Source organism: Sceloporus occidentalis, unplaced genomic scaffold (genome assembly GCF_023333645.1).
Source record: "Sceloporus occidentalis isolate IW3139 unplaced genomic scaffold, rSceOcc1.0.p SCAF_29, whole genome shotgun sequence".
Classification (NCBI taxonomy): Eukaryota; Metazoa; Chordata; class Lepidosauria; order Squamata; family Phrynosomatidae; genus Sceloporus; species Sceloporus occidentalis.
Window position 1 is genome coordinate 8,919,765 of NW_028317009.1, and position 19,825 is coordinate 8,939,589.

General features: G+C 42.3%; 1 protein-coding gene across 1 annotated transcript in view; it reads left to right on the forward strand.

Annotated features, from left to right (window-relative positions):
- Positions 1–19,825, forward strand: part of LOC149299289 (xaa-Pro dipeptidase-like) — a 62,957-nt gene that overhangs the window by 19,686 nt on the left and 23,446 nt on the right. The window contains exons 8-9 of the mRNA XM_089486462.1: positions 9,261–9,336; positions 9,451–9,497. Of these exons, the coding sequence (XP_089342588.1) occupies positions 9,261–9,336; positions 9,451–9,497 (123 nt within the window). The remainder of the gene's footprint in view (positions 1–9,260; positions 9,337–9,450; positions 9,498–19,825) is intronic.

The window sequence follows — 19,825 nt, forward strand, 5'->3', positions numbered from 1 at the left end:
ATCACTCTCTCTAACTCCCATCACTCTCTCTAACTCCCATCACTCTCTATCACTGCCATCACTCTCTATCACTGCCATCGCACTCTCTCACTCCCATCGCACTCTCTCACTCCCATCACACACTCTCACTCCCATCACACTCTATCACTCCCATCACACTCTATCACTCCCATCACTCCCATCACTCTTGTGTTTTAATGGCATGTTGTGCTCCCTAAGTTTAAGTGGCTCATTGAAAAACCCTTTTGCTATTATGTTACTGCCAGAAATGTCCTTGCTTTCCATAAAAACAGCTGTGACCCCAAACTTCTAAAAAATATTGTGTGTGTGTATATATATATATATATATATATGTATTTAGTTTCCATAACAACTAATACATCTCGTATACAACAAAGGAAACAAAAAAAGTAGCTCACACAAGGTTCTTCTGAAAGCTGGATTTGAGGAACTGATAAATCAAGCCAGACCCGTGCGTGGTTTCATTAAAAATAGAGATTACGGCTTCTTGTAAATGGAGAATTAATCTCTCGACCTGCCGGAGAATGTTATGAAAGTCGATATTTATACAAGTCTCTTCTCAGGTTAAACATAGTCTTTCTGTAGAGCATCGGAGTTTATACTCGAGCGTTTTTAAGTAATAAGCCACCACGGTCTTGTATTTTAAATGTATTCTCCAAACGAGGGGGGTGTTATTGGGTATTAAACGAGACACCTACTTAAAATATACGGCAAAAATAAGTGTTTTCCCGTGATTGTTTACATATTCAAATGTAAGCTCCTACAAACATTCTGGGGCATGCAACGGGTCAAATAACTCACTCCATGGGCAATCTACCCCAGCCTCTAGCCTCATACGGGGTGCTTTTACGTGGCAGGGGCACTTATGTGCTTTGGCCTCGTTATTTTGGGTCCTGGTTATTTTCCTCCTCTATGTAACCCGTTAAACCTGATTCAGCTCGACTGGATAAATGACCTATCGTCAGCTGCTTGTGATAAATCACGAGTAACCGTGTGAGACTTTGCAGAAGGTCATGGCATGCACCTGTCTTTTTAAATATCTATCTGTATAAATAATAAATGTGTATATAGCATGGGAACACAATCTTCCTTATTACCGGTGGAAGGAGACCCGAAATGTCATAGTGTTTTATTTCTGTCTGCTAGCTGGAGTATTGTCTGAGATAACGTCTGCCAGAAAGGAAAGTTCTTTTAAACCTCATGGTTCCGCTCCTTCACTTGTTGACCTATACAGTTGTTTAATAATTGGGAATACATTCTGCCAAGCTGCCCCGGCGTCATCAATTCAAAGGCTAATTGCACAGAGCCGCTCGGCCACCTTGGGGCTCCTTTGTCAACGCTTTGAAAAGTAGAACAAACACTTCCCGGATAGTTGGCTTCTAGAGGAATAATTAAAGGCTTTATGGGATATTAGCGTGTGTCCGTATTATTGATAACTCCTGAGTAGCAGTCGGTCGATCGCCTTTTGTGATACATTTCGACTTTTTTTTTTTTTAATTATTATTATAATTTTTTTTTTGAGTGGTGGTTTTGGGTTAAGAAAGCAGATGTTGTCTGAGTCGGCCGCCGATGCACGAGGAAAGACGTAGCTTTGGAGACCCGCTAGCAGCTGACTCGTTATTCTCTGCTGAAAAGGAATGTCATGTTTTGTGCATTTTGGGCAACCGGCTCATCTGTTGCAGCTCCCCTGCACTTTATCTTCCTAATCACCCTCTACATTAAAATACCGTTTCCACGCCAGATTCCACATTCTGATCGTTCTCTCTAAGCCCTAACGGCTTTGAACTTCTTTAAATGCCTCAAAGCTTTTCGTGTAGAAAAGCAGGCAACGTTTGACATATAACCAATGCCTTCTTTGGAAGCAGAGTCTGTTTTATCCAAATCCTTTCTTTTTTAGGGTGTGCTTACCCGGCCACCGCTCCATCTATATGGGCTAATGAAAAGTATGTTGACCTCCTAGAAGGATGCTTTTTAAGCTACAGAGCGCATGGAATTTATCCACCAAGACTTTTGGGCCAACAGTGGGCAAAAAACATTTGGTGGCCGACTCAGACAATGCAAAGACTTGTGTTATGGAGCGCTTCACACTTCAAAACTTGTATCCACTGGTGGGAAACAAAAATCCCACCGCTGCCACCAGTATTGAAGACAGGTCAACCTTGTCTAGCCTGTGATGCCTACAAGACCCAAAACCATTGGGTGGGGTCTTCTCCCCTCTTACACCGTGCAGTAAAACCACTGGTTTGTCTTCCAGAGTTCGGTTACGTCTCTACTAAGAAAATGTTATTTCTTCGCAACATTCTAATATGATTATAATTTTTTTTTCCTGCTTCTGCAGATTTTTCTTGCTTTTTTTTTTTTTTTGTGTTTGAGTGCACGCTCTCGAGAGATGCCGCTTTTATTATGCAAGACTTCCAGACTTTCCGCCACGCACGTGATTTAGTGCGTCAGTGACATTTTCAACTACAATCTTACGTTTACGGCCCCGCCAAGATCTACGGCCCCATCTGCATTTTCATACGGACAGTTCTGAATAATGCATCCTATAGATTACAAGATATTACCAACGATGAATATTTTAAGCTTCCAAAATGGTTCATTAAATGCTATATGCTTAAAAACGTCGGTAATAAATTGTGCCCCCCCCCCTTCCGACGAGATTTTGAGAGCGAAAGCATTTACATAAAATGCTACACAATTTTTATTATTATGCAGATGCACAGCGTTCCCGTATACCCACCTTAATAAATTAAACGGCTCTCTTGGGACTTCCGCATACATATTCATAAACTCACAAATTAATTACAAGTCACCCAGCTTAACGGCACCCGTACCGGGGAAGGGGTTAAGCAAACGGCGGAATCAAATCGCTCGGCGTGCAGTCTGCTTGCAAACGTTGGTTTCATTTGAATAAACTTTATGTCAGAAATTCTGTTTGATTTACTTATCTGATGAAAACTGCACCCAAGTTGGGTGTCTAAAGACCTGGAATTTGGCATTTGATAGGAAACGCACTCATTTTACCCTTTTTTTATTTTCCCCTTTCCCGATGTTAAACCATAAAAAGCTACTTATTTTTATGTGGCTAAAAAACATTTTGTAATTTTAGAGAGTGATGCAAAAGCTATGACCAGGGCCAATTTTTCATTTCCTGACTGTATTAGCCTCTTGTCCTTATTTACGGAGAGGATTTCCAATAAATCCATTAGACCTAGAACTCTGACCCAGGGACCTCGTGAATTTCCATATTATCAGTGTGCAATTAGCGTTATATCCACCGGGCTTTGAACGAATGGTAACGTTGACCATTAAATCATATTTTTATCTTCTGCTTGCTACGTGATTCTTAAATACACCGAGCATGAGATGCCTCGTAATAAAGCCGCTACTATGTTTCCATCTAATGTTCTTCCTGGAGGACAGCCAAATCCTATTAATGGCGGCTGCCTCCTATAGGTCCCGGTGACGCCCGAGTGGCCCGGTGTTCTTCACCTTGACCTAGCTTCCGGGGGACTTATGTTTCTCCATACTCTTCCTATCATACACCCAAGCTATATTAAGTATTATCCTTTATAGGCTCTTTCATATGTCCCAGGGATATAAATCCAGCTCTGTTACCGTGACACCCATTAGTAGATGAAAGGATTTCTTGCGCGCTCAATACAAGTTTTATAAGTCTTTAATACTTTTTTTTTTTTTTTTTTAAGGCTTCAAAGCATCAAGACATCCTTGATAAAGTTTTATCTGACTAGTTCAATAAACCATTTAAACGTTAACAATAAAGGTCCATACTAATCGCTCTGTTTAAGCGCACACATTAGGAACCTAATTGATTAAGGCTTAAAATATTCGCTGCTTAACGGAATAATAAAAATGATCTGAAGCCCCTGGAGAAGAGAGTTCCGCAATGACAGGGATGTCCTTCAGGAAGCGCCATTAAAATCTCAACACGAACCGGCTGCAAAAAAACCCAAAAAACCCCAATATGCTTTAGAATGGCGGAAAGCGGGTTCTTGCGTTTTATTTCCTCTGTGGAAGGAGCCTGAACGGTATTGTTGGCCAGATTTTATTTGTACAGCTGTTATCTGAGAACGTCTCCAAGATGATCATTTGCCAAGCGGTCGAGTTTCCGGCAGCTGAGTCCGTAATTAAAGCTTGTTCTCGGCTTGTCGGCCGCTCCTGCATTAAAGTTCTCCTCGGCTTCTCTTGGGACTCCGGTTTAGGACACAAAACAAATCAAGGATTCTGCGCATACCCAACGAATACCGTTCAAACAACTCTGTCTAGAAACCAGATCCTGGGAAATCTTTGAGTAGCCGTAGGGTTCTTCGCAGAGCCGTCTTCTATCCGCGGCGGGCTTGCCGTTGACCATTTGGAGGTCCAAACAACCACGTAGGTTGAGTTTGATCGGATTTTACATCCAAATGGGTCATTCTCTTATGGTTAGAGTTCATTTTAGTGTAATTATCCGGCGAGTGTGGGCTATTTCACAAACTATTTGCCCAAATTCCGAGTTAAAATACTTTGTTGATGCCCGTTTGGGCGATCCTTTTAATGATTCCGTTTCTCTTCTCCATGGCGTTTGTTGTTACTTTGTCTCTGTAGTCAATAAGCGGCGGCGGCGGAGGATTCAACATTCTCATGAAAAATAAGTACAAGTTTTTTATCTGACGTCACCTCTCCTCTTGGTTTTTTATAAGAAAAAAAACCTGTTTTACTGTATTCAAGCAAAATAAAAGTTTATTTACAATAGTTATTTAAAACCAAATCTGTAGGTCAAATAATTAGGGTTCTAAGTATAACGTGTGTGGCACAAACAGCAGAAACGTCACCTTGGTTGCTATGGTGATTGCACTCCATTTATCATTGCATTTGCCAATGGTTTTAGTGCGATGCAGAAGCCACCATTCGCCTTGCAGGTTCACGGAAACCAGAAGGATTAAAGGGTTGTGCAGTGGAAAAAAAATGGATTATAATGCCCTTAATCCCCTAAATCCTGATAGACACTTTATTTTTTCTGGAAGGATTAAAACATGATCTGTAACGACAAACCCAGGCGTTCCGGATCCTGAGTGTCACGTTCGGCTGTCATGGTAATGAGATATTACAGGGAGGTTCGAATCTATCAGATAATTAAAAGCTTAATTAGTTAGAAGATGGCAAGCCATGCTTTCTCGAGATACGTACCCACTTTGCACCTTAGTAGGCGGGGGGGGGTGAGAACAGCACGTTAATAGGGCCAGAAATACCTTTTTTTATTATTTCAAAGCTAAAACGCAGAAAATATTTCTAGGCATCGCTCGCGAGTTTCTGACTCCTCTGTTAGATCCCACGATACCTGCTGTTTTTAAATTCGATAATAATGATCTTTGAAGCCTTTTGCATGTTTGCATCGTTGTCTCATTTTGGAATATCTTAAAAAATTAAAAATAAAAAGGATAGAATGTATAAGACGCACGGCGTAACCCGGTTACTGCAGCGGCTCAGAACATGATGCAGAAGCCAATAAGGGCCAGCTGTCTGTCTGTTCATATATATATATATTTATATATTTATTTAAAAATTGCATCCAGGGAGGGGATGCAGGCGGCCTCACTCCCCAGCGGTTGAGTGAACTCCAGGCAGAAGGCGCCGCCGGCCCTTCTCTCCGGTGACGGGTACGTTCATCGGGAGGTTGGCCGGGCGAGCGCTGCTGGCCATAGAACAGTATGGAGGCGTCACAATCCTCAGCTGCTCTGATTTTTCTCCCCCAAGAAGGGCTTCAGCAGCCGCAGTCCTTATAGTCATATTGCTTTCTTCCAAAGTTCATCATAAGGCGGCCAGGGGTGGAAAAATCACCCTACGGTATATTTCGTAGGACGTTGCGCTGTTGACTGCAAACGACCATTAATTTTGCATAAATACATATACCTTCAGTCACCCGCACTAGGAATAAGACAAGTCTTTTCAATTATTTCCACTTGGCACCCGAGTTCCTATAGGTTTCCTTCATGCCTACGGGCAAGGCTATGCATTAGATGTGCAATAAATAAAAGATCAGGCTAATAAATAAACTAGAAGACTGCATTCCGAATCCGGAATTTAAGGTAATACCCGCCTGACATTGCAGGTAGCCGCCGGGGCCGGCGCTAATTCATACTCTTTAACAATACATTCTTCTTTTTAACATTCCGATCATTTGCATTAATATTCCAAACGATAACATGTTATTGGGTACCGGGCAAAAGTATCTTCTGACGGAGTGCGCGCTGTCATCGTATAAAATGTACGCCACAAAGAAAGATTGTTTTGAAGGGGAAGTTGGATGAGATTGTTACGTGGATGTAGAAAATGATTTAGACGCTTGGAGACGGAGGAATTGTTTTTATTATTCTGTTTCCTGCAGGGCTGTTTCCAGGCAGTTTGATTTCCAGCAAGAAAAAAAAAATAAGAACCTTCCACCCGCTCCTTCGCTTTCTTATTGTTTTAGTAGGCAAATCTCTAGCAGGATATAATTGACCAAAGAGCTTACTATCGTGCCTGGTTCCAACGCAGTGTATAATGTCATATGGAATGCGTTTATCATTATTGTGATACGTCCTCGGAGCTTCAGGAGCTGGGGTGACGGAAGGTGGTAGAAATAATGCATTATTTATCTTACAAGACGGCTACACTGCTAAAAAGTATAAGCCGCCCTTTGTGTGTCATTTGTCTAGATAAATAAAAGGTGACTGATCCGCTTTAACAACAAGTCCTATAATCCGTCTTTCTCGAACACTACAAAGCATGATGACCCCCTGCATCCGGACACTTTGATCTGGCGGCGTGATTAAATACCTTCAGTATATATATATATAAGTATATATATCTATATATATATATATATATATAAGTATATATAAGTATATATATATACTGTCGGCAAGTTCTCTTACTCCAATGTACATAACCACAGGCGTTTGTCAAAAGAGGAGCCGTATTTGACCACCGCTTTGCGGGAGATCGACTCTGCAGGGAGCTTCACAAGAATCCTAAAATAACGTCTGCTAGATCCAAACGCGCTACCTGAAGATCAAACGCCGAATGCCTTCCCAGCCGCCGGTCTGCTTTAAGTAAAACCATCTCCGCGTTAAGGAAAACCCAGGAATTGTATATAACAGACGGATAAACCAAGAGGAAGACGTTGAGATATCGGGTCTGTGTCTTCGTGACATTACCACGCGGGACTGAAGAATGGAGAATAAGACGGTTTGCAGGATGAAAATGGTCGGGAGAGATGAAGGGATCACAGCGTGTGCGGCTTGGAGGAGAGACAAAAGGAGACAAGACATTTAAAGGGATTATCCTTTAAACAAAGCGCAGGAGGAAAGTGTATTCGAAAAGCGTAAAATGTTACGGAAAAGCCAGAGGATGAGATGTGATGCAAGGAGGGTTTGCTTCACTGACAAGGTGGTTGATAAGTGGAGCAACATTCCAGGAGAAGTGGTAGAGGGTAATACAGTGAGGGTATTAAACGTGCATGGGATAGACATACGGCTCCTGAATCTAAGACGAGACCAACGACTGATTAACGTTCCAGGCTTTACAGATCTGCCCCCAAGTTCCATGCCTGTTTGTCTCAGATGGGAGCGCAGTCAATTTAATGACCCCCATTTTCCTTTGATGTATAGATTTATTTTACTTCTTGATCCGGTCTTCTAGAAATCATTGAAAGCGGTGTGCAGCTTGTGCATCCGTTTCATTAGCGGGGAGGAAAAGGACTTCTTCTCGATGTCTAATTAGTGTCTGGCGTTCATAGCGTAATTTGGGGTTCAGAGCGAGCGAATTGTCTTGTTGTGGCACTAATTAAAAAGCATGCAGATAACTAAGGACAGAGCTGCTGATTATGAGCTGTGAGATCAGATATTTTAATTAGGAGACTGACAAAATATTCCTCCTCCCGTGTGCGAAAGCCGACGTCACGTGATTCACGCGCATGAACATGTGAAGACTGTGTAGGAGGCAGAGACGTTTGCCGAGAGCTTTGACTTGTCCTGGCGGACAAACGTACACAACGGGCTCATTCGCTAATAAAACTTAATCATTCATAAACAGACCTAAATATAATGTGTTTCACCCAGGGTAAAGTAAGGGTTAACGGCTGATCATCATAGGAGTTGGAGTAATGCTGCCGGCACCGCCATGACTTCAGGATTACCGAGAGGATCCGTCTTAGAAGGTGGCCGCTAATTGGCTTCCACTCACTTTAGCCACGCCACAGCCTGTTGTAGCTGGCGACTGGCTGGCTGAGTGTGATGCAAGTCCCCCTCTGAAGCGTATGGATCGCCAAAGTCTCTCTGTCTAACGGCTGATCATAATAGGAGTGGTAAAAGCAGGTGCCGGCCTCGGTAAACATGTTAAGATTGTTTAACATTCTATAGGCAGCGCTCCCCGGTGTGAAGGTGAGTCCGCCAGGGCCGGCAGATGAAATATAAAAATGATTGCGATCTTCTGGGTAGCAGGGTTTTCATTGCCAGTAAGTGGAAGGGAAAGCGGCGCGCTGCGGGTTGGATAGCTGTAAATGCAGATAATAATTGAAATTGAAGTACATAAGAAGAGCTGGAAAATGTAATGTAGCACTTTCTTAAAGGCTAAGATATCACGCGAGGCAAGCGAAAGGCTCGGCAAGAAATAAATCAAACAGCCGCCGAGGGTTCGCTGAAACGGACAGCGATTTCGTGTCGCCGAGCCGTCACCGAGTCGTTAAAGAGACAGCCGCCCGTCAAGCCAAAGTAAACCCAAAAGATAGAATGAATGTAACAAGCAAGAGAATGCATCAGAAAGCGTTCCTCCCTACAGAAGAGCCGCTGGGTTTGTGGCCCGATTAACCACTGGCATGCCAGAACACCCTTTTTGGGCTTTTAATGAGCCAAAATGTTAACCATATACACTGCTTTTATTTTTTTTCTTTTGATCTCAACAGAGTTTAGTTTTTGAAATTAGTATTTGATACTAAGGTATGATTTGATACTCATTGAGTATTGATTCAAATAGAGATTTCTTACCCAAAAGATAATTGTTAATGTGACATCTTAACGTAGCGGAATCTCCATGGATAGGTAAGTCTCCAAACGTTCTGTTTTTAGCCCAAATATATAAGCTTAGAGAATCCCCTCCTTCTTGGAGATGATACTATCGTTAAGACAAAAATAGGAAAACACCAAATTCGCACTTTTTCAGATTGAAATGTTAATGGCACGGTTTCTCCGGTCTCCCAACAGCCGCGTGTTTAAGACGGACATGGAGCTGGAGGTGCTGAGATACACAAACAGGATTTCCAGCGAGGCTCACAAAGAGGTGACATTAAAACTTACTTTATAACTGACGCCATATATATATATTTACTGACACGCATGCATATATATATATATAACTTTTAACAACGTGTTTGTTTTTCTGTTCTGCTCTCAGGTCATGAAGGCAGCCAAAGTGAGCATGAAGGAATACGAACTGGAAAGGTAAGCGGGGTGTTGAAATGGCATGTAGGGGTTCCTTCTGTTAAGACTGTCGGTGCGTTTGCAGCTTCACCGGTGCGAGGAGGTGATGGACGGATCTCGTTAGCCGCCTTCTCTATAGTGACGGCTGGAGTTTGTGTCTCGGGGCTGTTGGCTTGTCTCTATTCCCTCCTTGAAACTTGTCTTCTCTGCCAGTCCAAAACCCTCCGCCATACCGCCCCATCTGATGGTGGTAGATGAGATGGGTATCGGGGTGAGGGGAGATGGGTCAGAGGATAGGGTGGGTCTTATCGCTTGCATGTTAAATGGCCTAAAAATGTATACGTTTTAGGACAAACAGTGAAAATGCACATTTTTCCTTCACGCTGGCATTTTGATATTTTCTTATTGACCTAAATGAGTGGTTTAACGCGCAGAACGTTTTATTTTTGAATTGCCGCGTCGTCGGTACAGTTGGTTACGTTCAAAGCGGAGATTGTAACAAATTACCCGTAAATACCCCGGCCCTGACATGCTCCGCCGGGCATCCCGATCGTGTTTTCAGAGGAGGTTCCAGCGTCTCGCTCCACGGCCCGCTTTATAAAGATCCTATTAATTAGGGTTACTATTCGTGATGGAGTTGGAGTGCGCGGTTGTGTCAGACAGTAAATTTACAACAAAACGTCGACGGAGATGATTTTCAAGAGACGGGTGGCAGATTTTTAACGACTCGGAGCTGCCAAGTCAACTGAATTGCGAGATGCGGTCTGATAAAATAACAATACAGGAATATATCGCATTTTCGCTTGTTCGGTGCTTTCTCGTCTAACTGTGGCTGTCAGGGGCCATCAATATGACAGCGTGTATGGGTTTTATTGTGGATGTGATGCATTATAATCAGGCCGCGGTATGAATCAATAGCGTTAGCATTTCTACCAGCTTCTTTTTTTTAACCACTTGTGTACCAGGGGGGCATTTGGGTCATTGAAAGACATATTCAGACAAAATGCGTTTCTTGCATTGTTGCAAACCCAGTACTTCCTACTAATATATGATCGTCCATTGGGAGGAACGGTGAAGAATACCTCTTTACTGTGAATTGTTACAAAAACTAAAGGCATGAAAACTTCGATGTAAGGAAGTTCAGTGAGGGTGGTGGATAAGCAGTACAGCCTCCCAGCAGAAGTGGTAGAGGGTAATACAGTGAGGGGATTAAACATGCATGGGATAGACATACGGCTCCTGAATCTAAGACGAGACCAACGTCTTTAGAGTAGCAAAGTCATTGGCTCCTATTCATGAGTCAATGACAGGTCTCTGATTTCACTCGGGGTTTCCATGCGTTATCCTTGCATTTACGTATAGAACGTAGTAAGGCTCCACTCATACTCTTGTGGGTCTGCTATTCATGGACTCCAGAACCTGAACTCATGAATAATAAACTGTTAAACTAACTCACTGAGATTTCTCTTCGCTTGTGTTAGAAGGCTGCCGGCCCGACGCGTTTCACGTAAAGGTAATTGTGCCTTTGATGTAGACTTTTTTTTTCTCCTCCCTCATCACAATTAAAGACCGTGCCGTATTATTTTGCGATAACTGATCTCCGTTACTGTGTTCCCTTTGTGCTCTTTGGTAGAAAGGCTAGTGATAAGAGAACAGGTTTGCCGTGTGAGACAGACAGATGGAAGAGCAGCAGAAAGCATGGCGTGTAACAATGGTCCACTTCACAAAGTCCTTGAGTCACGGGCAGTACAGAAACTTACCAAGAACTGTAAAAGGGGAAGCAATTGATGAAAAAGTGATATAAAAAAAACTCCATAACCTCCTTTTTTGTGTTTTCGCTTTTTGGCCGCCTGGTAGGGATATTTAGTCATTGTGTTTTTTTGTTAAATGGAATCCCCACGTTTCGTTCCTGATGTCCTCGTAAGAGTAATCCATCAGCCACCTCATTTTGGCTCCTCTGTGTATCTTTTTCTCGGAGGGTTATTTTGTGGCTCAAACATTTACACAAAATAAGCATTTTTTTGCCCTTTTTTGCAGCTAAGATAAGAATTAAAAACTTGAATCTATTCCAGGTTCCAGACTATTTAGAAGCCCCTCTTAGAGTTGCATGGGTGTGTGCCGTCCTATTTGCATAAGTGACTCCTAAGTAACTGCCTGTGCATGATGGGAGCTGTAGTCGTGCTGGATTGCCACCTATTATCACCGATACCATGCCCATCGGCGGCTCTTACCTGCTAGATCATAGGCTTTAACCGTGCATTGTCTTATTTTTCTTACATACAGCTGTTTGATAAATTGTTTCCCAAACAAAACATTTACAGAAATAAGGAATTTTAGTAATACAAGCAGGGATCTAAAGTAAAACAAGATGGCAAGATGTCCTGCGTTGGTAAAGTTTGATTTCCCTTCTCCAGTTTAATTAGGGGCACAAAGAGTGAGAATATCATTTGTTTAATTATTATGTTTATACATATATTATATATATATATATATATATATATATATATGGCACATGCACATGTATGAAAGAGCATATCCCCATCCCCGTGTCACCAGCGGCTTGTGCGTTTTACTCTTATTTACTTATCTCTCTTTTTTTTCTCGGGGGGGTGGGAGCTGTTTTTATAATAATTTAATATTAGGGGCAGGCAACTGAAATTGTAATCCAGCACTGAAACCGAGGAAAAAAATATTTACTTCTGCCAAAAAAATGGTCTTTGAATAACAAAATGCCCCTTCCGGAGCAGACAACATCTGTTGAATAATTAGGATGTAGAAGCGATGCGTTCGCTCGGCTCCCGCAGCTAAGACAAACAATGGTTCCAGGCCGCGGGGTTACGTCCACGTTCCTGGAAAATCAGATTCAAGACTTTGCCGTAGTCAAGTGCAAAACTCTGGGCCCCGTGTATTGGTCCCTGTGGGAGCAATTATTCTGCATGGAGAGATCCACAGCCCATCCCCCACACTAAATATCACATGTCAAAGTAAGAGTTTAACCCCTCTTACTCTTAAATCGAGCTTGCCTGAATCCATAACCCCTAAAGATCTGCCGGGACCATAATGAAGAGTGAATAAGATGCATCCGATTACCCACAGCCCACGGGAATACCCCACTGACAGTCATTATAAATATGTGGTATGAATACATGCTGCAGACGTGCATTGTCTGGTGTTACAGGCGGAGGTGGTTATCCTCAGGACAATGCCTGACCATACCTTGCTTCCTTAAATAAGGTCAAATTCTGGTGACGGATCTTTGAAGGATGTCCTTAACCTGTGCAACAGATGGCCTGTTTAGAATGAGCCTTCTTTTACTCCTCCTCCAAAGTGTGCCAGCTTCCACTAAAGGGGAGGAATAATCATGCGAATCCCGTGGCAAGTAGTTAAGACGCCTGCTTCTAATACATATGTACAATACATACATACATACATATATATATATATATATATATATATATATATGTATTGTTACATATGCTTATCTTGTTTTACAAAAGTATCGTATTTTTGAAGTATTCATCAATGGATAAAAGTTTAAGGGGCTAAAAGGCCACATTTTGGGACATAAGCAATTAAGTTTTTTAAATTGGAATTTTGACATGTGGTCTTCCTGCTTTCATGTCCTATTTGGGACATCTTTGAACCCAGCCAATTCAATTGACCCCTGTCAAACTATACATTTTTGAACACAGGACACCCCATGGATATTTCAACTGCTAGTATTTTAACTCTAGCACTGATTTTAGGACTTCTAAACTTTTTTAAAAAATATTTTTAATATTGTTGGACTTCATTTTACAATGTAATGGAACTTTATGGTTTGCCTGATGGTGGCATCATTGGATAATTATTTTTACATTTATGTAATTTTTTAACCACCTTTAGATATATTTTACCAATCACATTGTGATTAGTCAGCTGGGCTCCATTGACTTGCATTGGAAGAGCCTCTTCTGAACTCATTTATTTTTAAGTGGACCCTGTGGCACTCTGCCCTGGTTTCCTGGCACCTGTATTGTGCATTCAGGTTTTTGGGCTGTTCTTAGTTCAGCCTCTAGTGGCCGCCCTGCCTCTGATCTGCTTGCCTCCTATTGTTGCCACCTGGCCTCGTTACCTTCAGCCCTGCGGTATAAAGGCCTGTAGCTTCCTGCAAACTGGACCTTTGCATTGTTTGGCCTTGGTCCTGGTTCTCTTGCTAGCAGCATTCTGTTTTGGATTACCCGTAGTGACCTGGCTTGCTTCTCCTCCTGTGTTCTGATTCGGCTTTGATACTGACCTTTTGATTCTGACCTGGCCTGCTTGACTACGTCTGCCTTGCCTGAGGGCTGCCAGCCGTGTGCCCAGCCTGAGGCCTTCCAGCCGCGTGCCCTGCCTGAGGGCTGCCAGCCGTGTGCCCAGCCTGAGGCCTTCCAGCCGCGTGCCCTGCCTGAAGGCTTCCAGCCGTGTGCCCTGCCTGAGAGCTTCCAGCCGTGTGTCCGGTCATGTGCCCTGCCTGAGGGCTTCCGGCTGTGTGTCCAGCTGTGTGCCCTGCCTGAGAGCTTCCAGCCGTGTGCCCTGCCAGTGGGCTTCTATTTCAGCATCAGCCTTGCCAGTCCCAGTCCTGCTCTTCTGTCTGTCTGCCTCGGTGCAGGGACAGACAACACTATCCCTGCACCGAGGCCGCTCGCTAACTTGCTTACCCATTGTGTGACAGACGCTGCATTTTCCGCGAGGCAACATTTCAACACCATTGGGAAAAGAAAAAGTGTCAATTGTCATTAACGCCATGCATGGAATTTGTAAAGCAAATGTCTACATCAAGGGAGAATTGTTTAAGACTAAAGGAAGCGAGTGCGCGTGCCTGGACGTCATCTACATTTGTCTTACACAGAGCGCGACAACGTAACAAACCTTACCCACTAGTTCCTGACGCCGCATTCAATTTCTTCGCATTGGGCGATTGCCGGACTCTATAAATCATCTGCTTGACGGCACCATTTTTATATATATGTATGTATTTTAAAAATAAAATAGATGGAGGGAATCCATCGCACAACAGAGGGACTGATACGAAATGAGAACCATGTGGCACGGTAGTTAATGGTGCCGGGAGACATTGCCGGTGGCTTTCAGATCAAAAAGACAGACTAATGGCTTCGCAGTATGAGCCCAAGAAATTCTAACAAGATAAAAAAAAGTATAGGATTTTTCTGATTTACGGCTGGGAGAGGCAATCAATCCGTAACGCTTTGAAGACAGGAGGGGGGAAAAAGCCACGTAGACGAGGTAGGAAGTATTGTACGATCACAGCTCAACGTCTCTGACTGGACACAAGATGCGGTAAAAGTTCTACACGAGAGGAGTTCTTCGGCTTTCATCTTTTCTTTTAATGTTCTAGGATTTCCAACACGATGTATTTTTAACAAAATTAAAAGACTAATCAACAGAAAAGCCTACGCTATACAATGTATCATGGTTATCTTAGGTCATCATTATAGAATACATTTTTGGCTAAATTATATTAGGGAAAGCTTTTGAGACCACTGGAAGGCCTGAAGACCACCTTAAATATGACTTAGGCTGAGTCTTACATGAGTCTTCATCTTAAACTCTTTGCTATTCTTGTGGACGAGGAGCCTGGGCTTCAGAACCTCTTCCTAATCAGGCTTTTTCTTCAAAAAAAACCCTCAGGTTGGTGAATTTAACCCTTAGGGTCGGGGTGATGATCACGTCTAATCCATGAACACGAAAATGCCCCCTTTCTTCAACGCAAGCGCAGAAAAATGTACTTAATGTCTTCTGTAAAAAATTGTGTTTTTTCTAAGTTATTAAAAAACTGCAACAAAGTGTTCATAGAGCAGCTCCTGCTGTTTGTTTCAATGTTATATATTCTGCTGGCGTTACCAGAATAATATTTCTTCAGGTGCATTCCTTTATGATAGTTAATACCCCTATTAAAGCACGTAAGGGGGTATGTAAGTCATTAGGGCCTCCGATCTATTTTTTAGATACAAAACACGGTTCATGAAAGCACAAAGCTTACAAAAAACAGTAGGATAAAAATGAATGTTCAATACCATCCATTTAGAAAACAAATGGTAAAAGTATATATTTGCTACAAAGTATTGTGCTACTGCTTATAATAAATACAGGATACATGCAAGAAGAGTGGATTTGTATACGTGACGCACTTTGGTCCTTGCCAGTTCTTGCTTTGGACTTATAAGTTTAGACAAAGATGGTTAAATCTTATAAGTGTCTCCACTTGGCTTTTCCAATGGACTGACCAACAAGTAGAGGCATATCGGTCCGTCCACGCTTACTTGAGGGGGTCTCGAAAACTCTACTGCAAGAATGGCTCCAAGATGATTCGGATTTTGGAAATGAAGGCCAGATCAGCCATACTCGATAGGAAGCTCACTGGGGAGACCCAGACCCCCACCAGGACTCGAAGTAAGTTTGGAAGTAGACATGTGCAAATGGGCCAAAAATGATTTGGACGCATCTTTTGGTTTGTTTAATTTGGAAATGAAATTCCCAGATTTCCCTCACTTGGCACTTTCGGTGACATCCTCTTCCCACGATCGGATAATTGGACAGGACCTCACCGAAGCACTGCCATTTTGGCCGAAGAAAGAAGATACCGGGTTAGGGATTGAAGGGATGGGAGAAGATAGAAGATGTGCAAAAAGATTCAGAAGCAGAGGTGGTTGGCAGTGAAAGTAGAGAGCGGTAGAGAGTGAGTGAGAGAGTGAGTAAATATGGCCCCACAAATTTCGGATGAACGTTCAGAGCACAAGTCTATTTCAAAGTCAAGTCTTGTGTGAGATCTAAAAGGACAGGTCATGGACGTCCGGGAATGGAGAATTGGCAAAAGTTGTAGCACCTGGTAGTTGTGACAAGTTACCCACATGTTACAAGAAGCAAATTCCAAAGATTCTTACCCAAACAACGTGACTTTTACGTCTTGGTGCGTCTTTTGCCTGAGTGCTCGTCTCCAGACACTAATGTTTTGTTGTGCGCGTGCAGACACTAGTCGTGTTGCGATTGCCATCGTCCTCACACTTCTACCAATGTACGCCTGCTGCATCGAGAGAAGTGATTATATGTAGGCCCTTTACGTGACCTAATAATACAGGGTTGTTTTCTCGTCATAATATCCCTTGGCTGTAGCTTCTAGTAGTCAGTACGGAGCCGGATCCAGATTCGATCACCCCGCTCCTTTCCGGAGCCGTTCAGCTAATGCAATAACTCCCCAGTCTCGAGTTACCCCACGTGTAACGTTTCCCAATAATTATAAATATTCATTCTTGTCTGAGTTTCTTTACAAAGGCATCAATCACTGCGATTTTTCCTAATTTAACACACTGCTGCTAATGGTCCGTTGAGTTTCTAAGTGTTACCACGCCAGCGATGTTTGTTTAATATATTAAATTGCTGCAGAGATTGTAATCTCATTAGGGAGCTCCGTGTCCTCGCGCTGATAACGCTGCAATGGCCGTTTAACTTTTATTGACCTTAAGTAGACTCTCGCTCGGAAAGGCCCGGCGTTGGTTCGGGGTTATTGAAGAAATGAGACGTCTGCTAAGAAGGGTGAGAGCGCAACGACAGCAAGCGATAACCCATTTAGACACCTTGAATGTGACATTTTCTGTAAGGTTCCCTCTTTTCTCTTTTTTTTGTATCCTTTTTTTTTAAACCTGTTAGCCAGATGTCCGCGAGTCCCTAACGACCATTACAACGTGTTCCCGTCACGTCGCCCGCTGAGTGAAAATCCATCCGAAACACTCGCGTCTCGCGAGGAAGATCACAATTGACGTGTTTTATTGATGGAACCGGGCGCCTGTCATTGGCTCTGGGACCAGTAAAATTAATGGGACGACTCCTTGGATTTTATTTTATTTTTTTTGAATTATTGTACAATTTAAGGTGTTTATTTCCAAACTCGCACTTTTTTCTTTCCTCTCGGTCTAATATGTTTTGTGGTTCTTTAGTCTGCCTGAAAATATGTATTTGTGTATATAAAAAAAAATACGTATAAATATATTCAGCGGCTTTTATATTTGTTTTTGAAGATTCCGCCTGTTTGTTTTTTGTTGGTTTTTTTATCCCGTGAAATTCTAAGGGCTCCAAAACAGTAAATTTAAAAAAGAACAAAAAAGGACCTTTTGATCCAGTAATCGCCGTAGTAAAGATTCCGGGGGAAACGGTTTTCAGATTGAAAACGGGTTTCTTATTTAAGATGTGTTCAGCGCATTGTTTTTCCTCTTTTGGAGCTGATATATTGAACAACCTCAGGGGACAAATTTCTGCTCGCTATTTGTTTCATAGCTCTGAACATTTTGAAGAAGTATTGAGCACTTTATCCGCTGCCGCGCCACGTGGGTTGTGTATCCGCCGCCACAAATTATTTCTAGAGATAATCAGTTAGGAACCAAAGACGTTTTGTGATTACGGGTTTTGTACAGATAATGTTTCCCTTGGTCACCGACCTTCATAGCAAAAAAAAAAAAGACTGGATGAGATTAAAACATTATTTAGCCAGACAGCCCTTCTCCCGGCATAACCTAGCTTGCTTCTGTCTTCCAGGCAAACTTTTAATCTCAGTTTAGGGGAAAGTTTAACACGGCTGTGTGTTCCTCCGTTCCGGTTTGGATGGATACGTCCCCAGGCGGCATTGTGTCTTCTAAAAGAAAGTAGTAATTTTACTGCTGCTGCATAACTTTTACGTTTCTATGTATATTTTCCCGGCTCTGAAAGATTCCCGGCTGTATGTGTATCTGTTACCGAGATGTACGTTACCCCGATATAGTGGGGTGTGAAGCAGGACAAATAATAAGCGCGTGGTCTATATAATATCTATACACATATGGACATACACTATGTGGACAAAAGTATTGGGACAGCTGACCATTACACCAACAGGGGCTTTGATGACATCACATTCTAAACACACGGATATTAATATGAACTTGGTCCCCTTTTGCACCTATAACGGCTTCCACTCTTCTGGGAAGGTTTTCCACAAGATTTTGGGGGTGATTCTGTGGGATTTTTGCCCATCCATCCAGTAGAGCGTCTGTGAGGTCAGGTACTGATGTTGGACGAGACGCCCGGCTCACAATCTCCGGTTCATCCCAAAGGTGTTTGATGGGGTTAGGGTCGGGGCTCTGTGCGGCCGGCCAAGTTCTTCCACCCCAAACTCACCCAACCAGGTCTTTATGGACCTTGCTTTGTGTGCCGGGCGCAGTCACGCTGGAATAGAGAAGGGTCTTCACCTAACAGTCCCCACAAAGTTGGAAGCGGAGAATTGTCCAAAATGTCTTGGTATTCTGAAGCATTAAGATTTCCCTTCACTGGAAGTAAGAGGTCCAAACCCTGATTTTAGTAACTAAGAGGTGTGTCCCAATACTTTTGTCCGTATAGTGTAATGCTGTTTGTGATGGATTTTAATGAACGTATGTTTTTCATTAAGCAGCTCGTTACAGAGATATAGCATCGCTTTATGTAATGTATACAACAACAACAAATGTTCCGTGTGTTTGGTAACATTTCTCGGTTTAGTGAATAAGTGTGTTTCTGGGTCCCTAAGCATTTTATTTAATGTGTTTAAGATATACGACCGGGATAGCGCCCGGAGACATTCGTCTGCTATCAGGTTTACTCAATTCTCTCTGTAATAATCGCGCGTCGCGTGGAGAGAAATGGTAAATGCCGCACTTTGTGGCCGTGAGAATAGATCATCGAGCTATTTGCAGGAATTCTACATTATATCATATTGATGATCTATTGATTCCATAGATGGTAAAACTCAGAAGATAAATCCCTCTTCCGTTTATACTCCGTAGTTATAGATTTGTTTTATATTTGAAAACCTAGAAATGACATGTGAAAATGGGTTTAAATGGTAAAATGTAAGTAATTTGACTTTTTAGTAGTTCAGTGGATCCGTGGCATGTTGGTGGTCCTACTCTGTTTTTTTTATTTTTAACCCCTAGCTGTCATTTCACCCTCGCTTTTTTTTTTTTTTGTTGTAAACTTGTTTGTTTTTGACCCCGTTCCTCATGAAATTCTAATACTGTTTTAAATAAGTAAGAAGGAGGCATATTACTGTTTAATATTTCAAGTCTGCAACTCAGACCTTTCTATCAGGGGTTATTAATGAGATCTTTGCCACACGGTGGCAGATTGATTAGTAGAACACTTTATTAGCTAATCCATCTTTAATTAAAAAAAAAAAAAAAAAAAAAGCTGTGAGATAACGGCTTTTAGAACTTCAGGAAGAGAAACTGTTATGGATTGTTACCAATTAAATCTCCATTGTGTAATGGCAATAATCAGAATAAACTCTCATTTCAATTATATTTTAA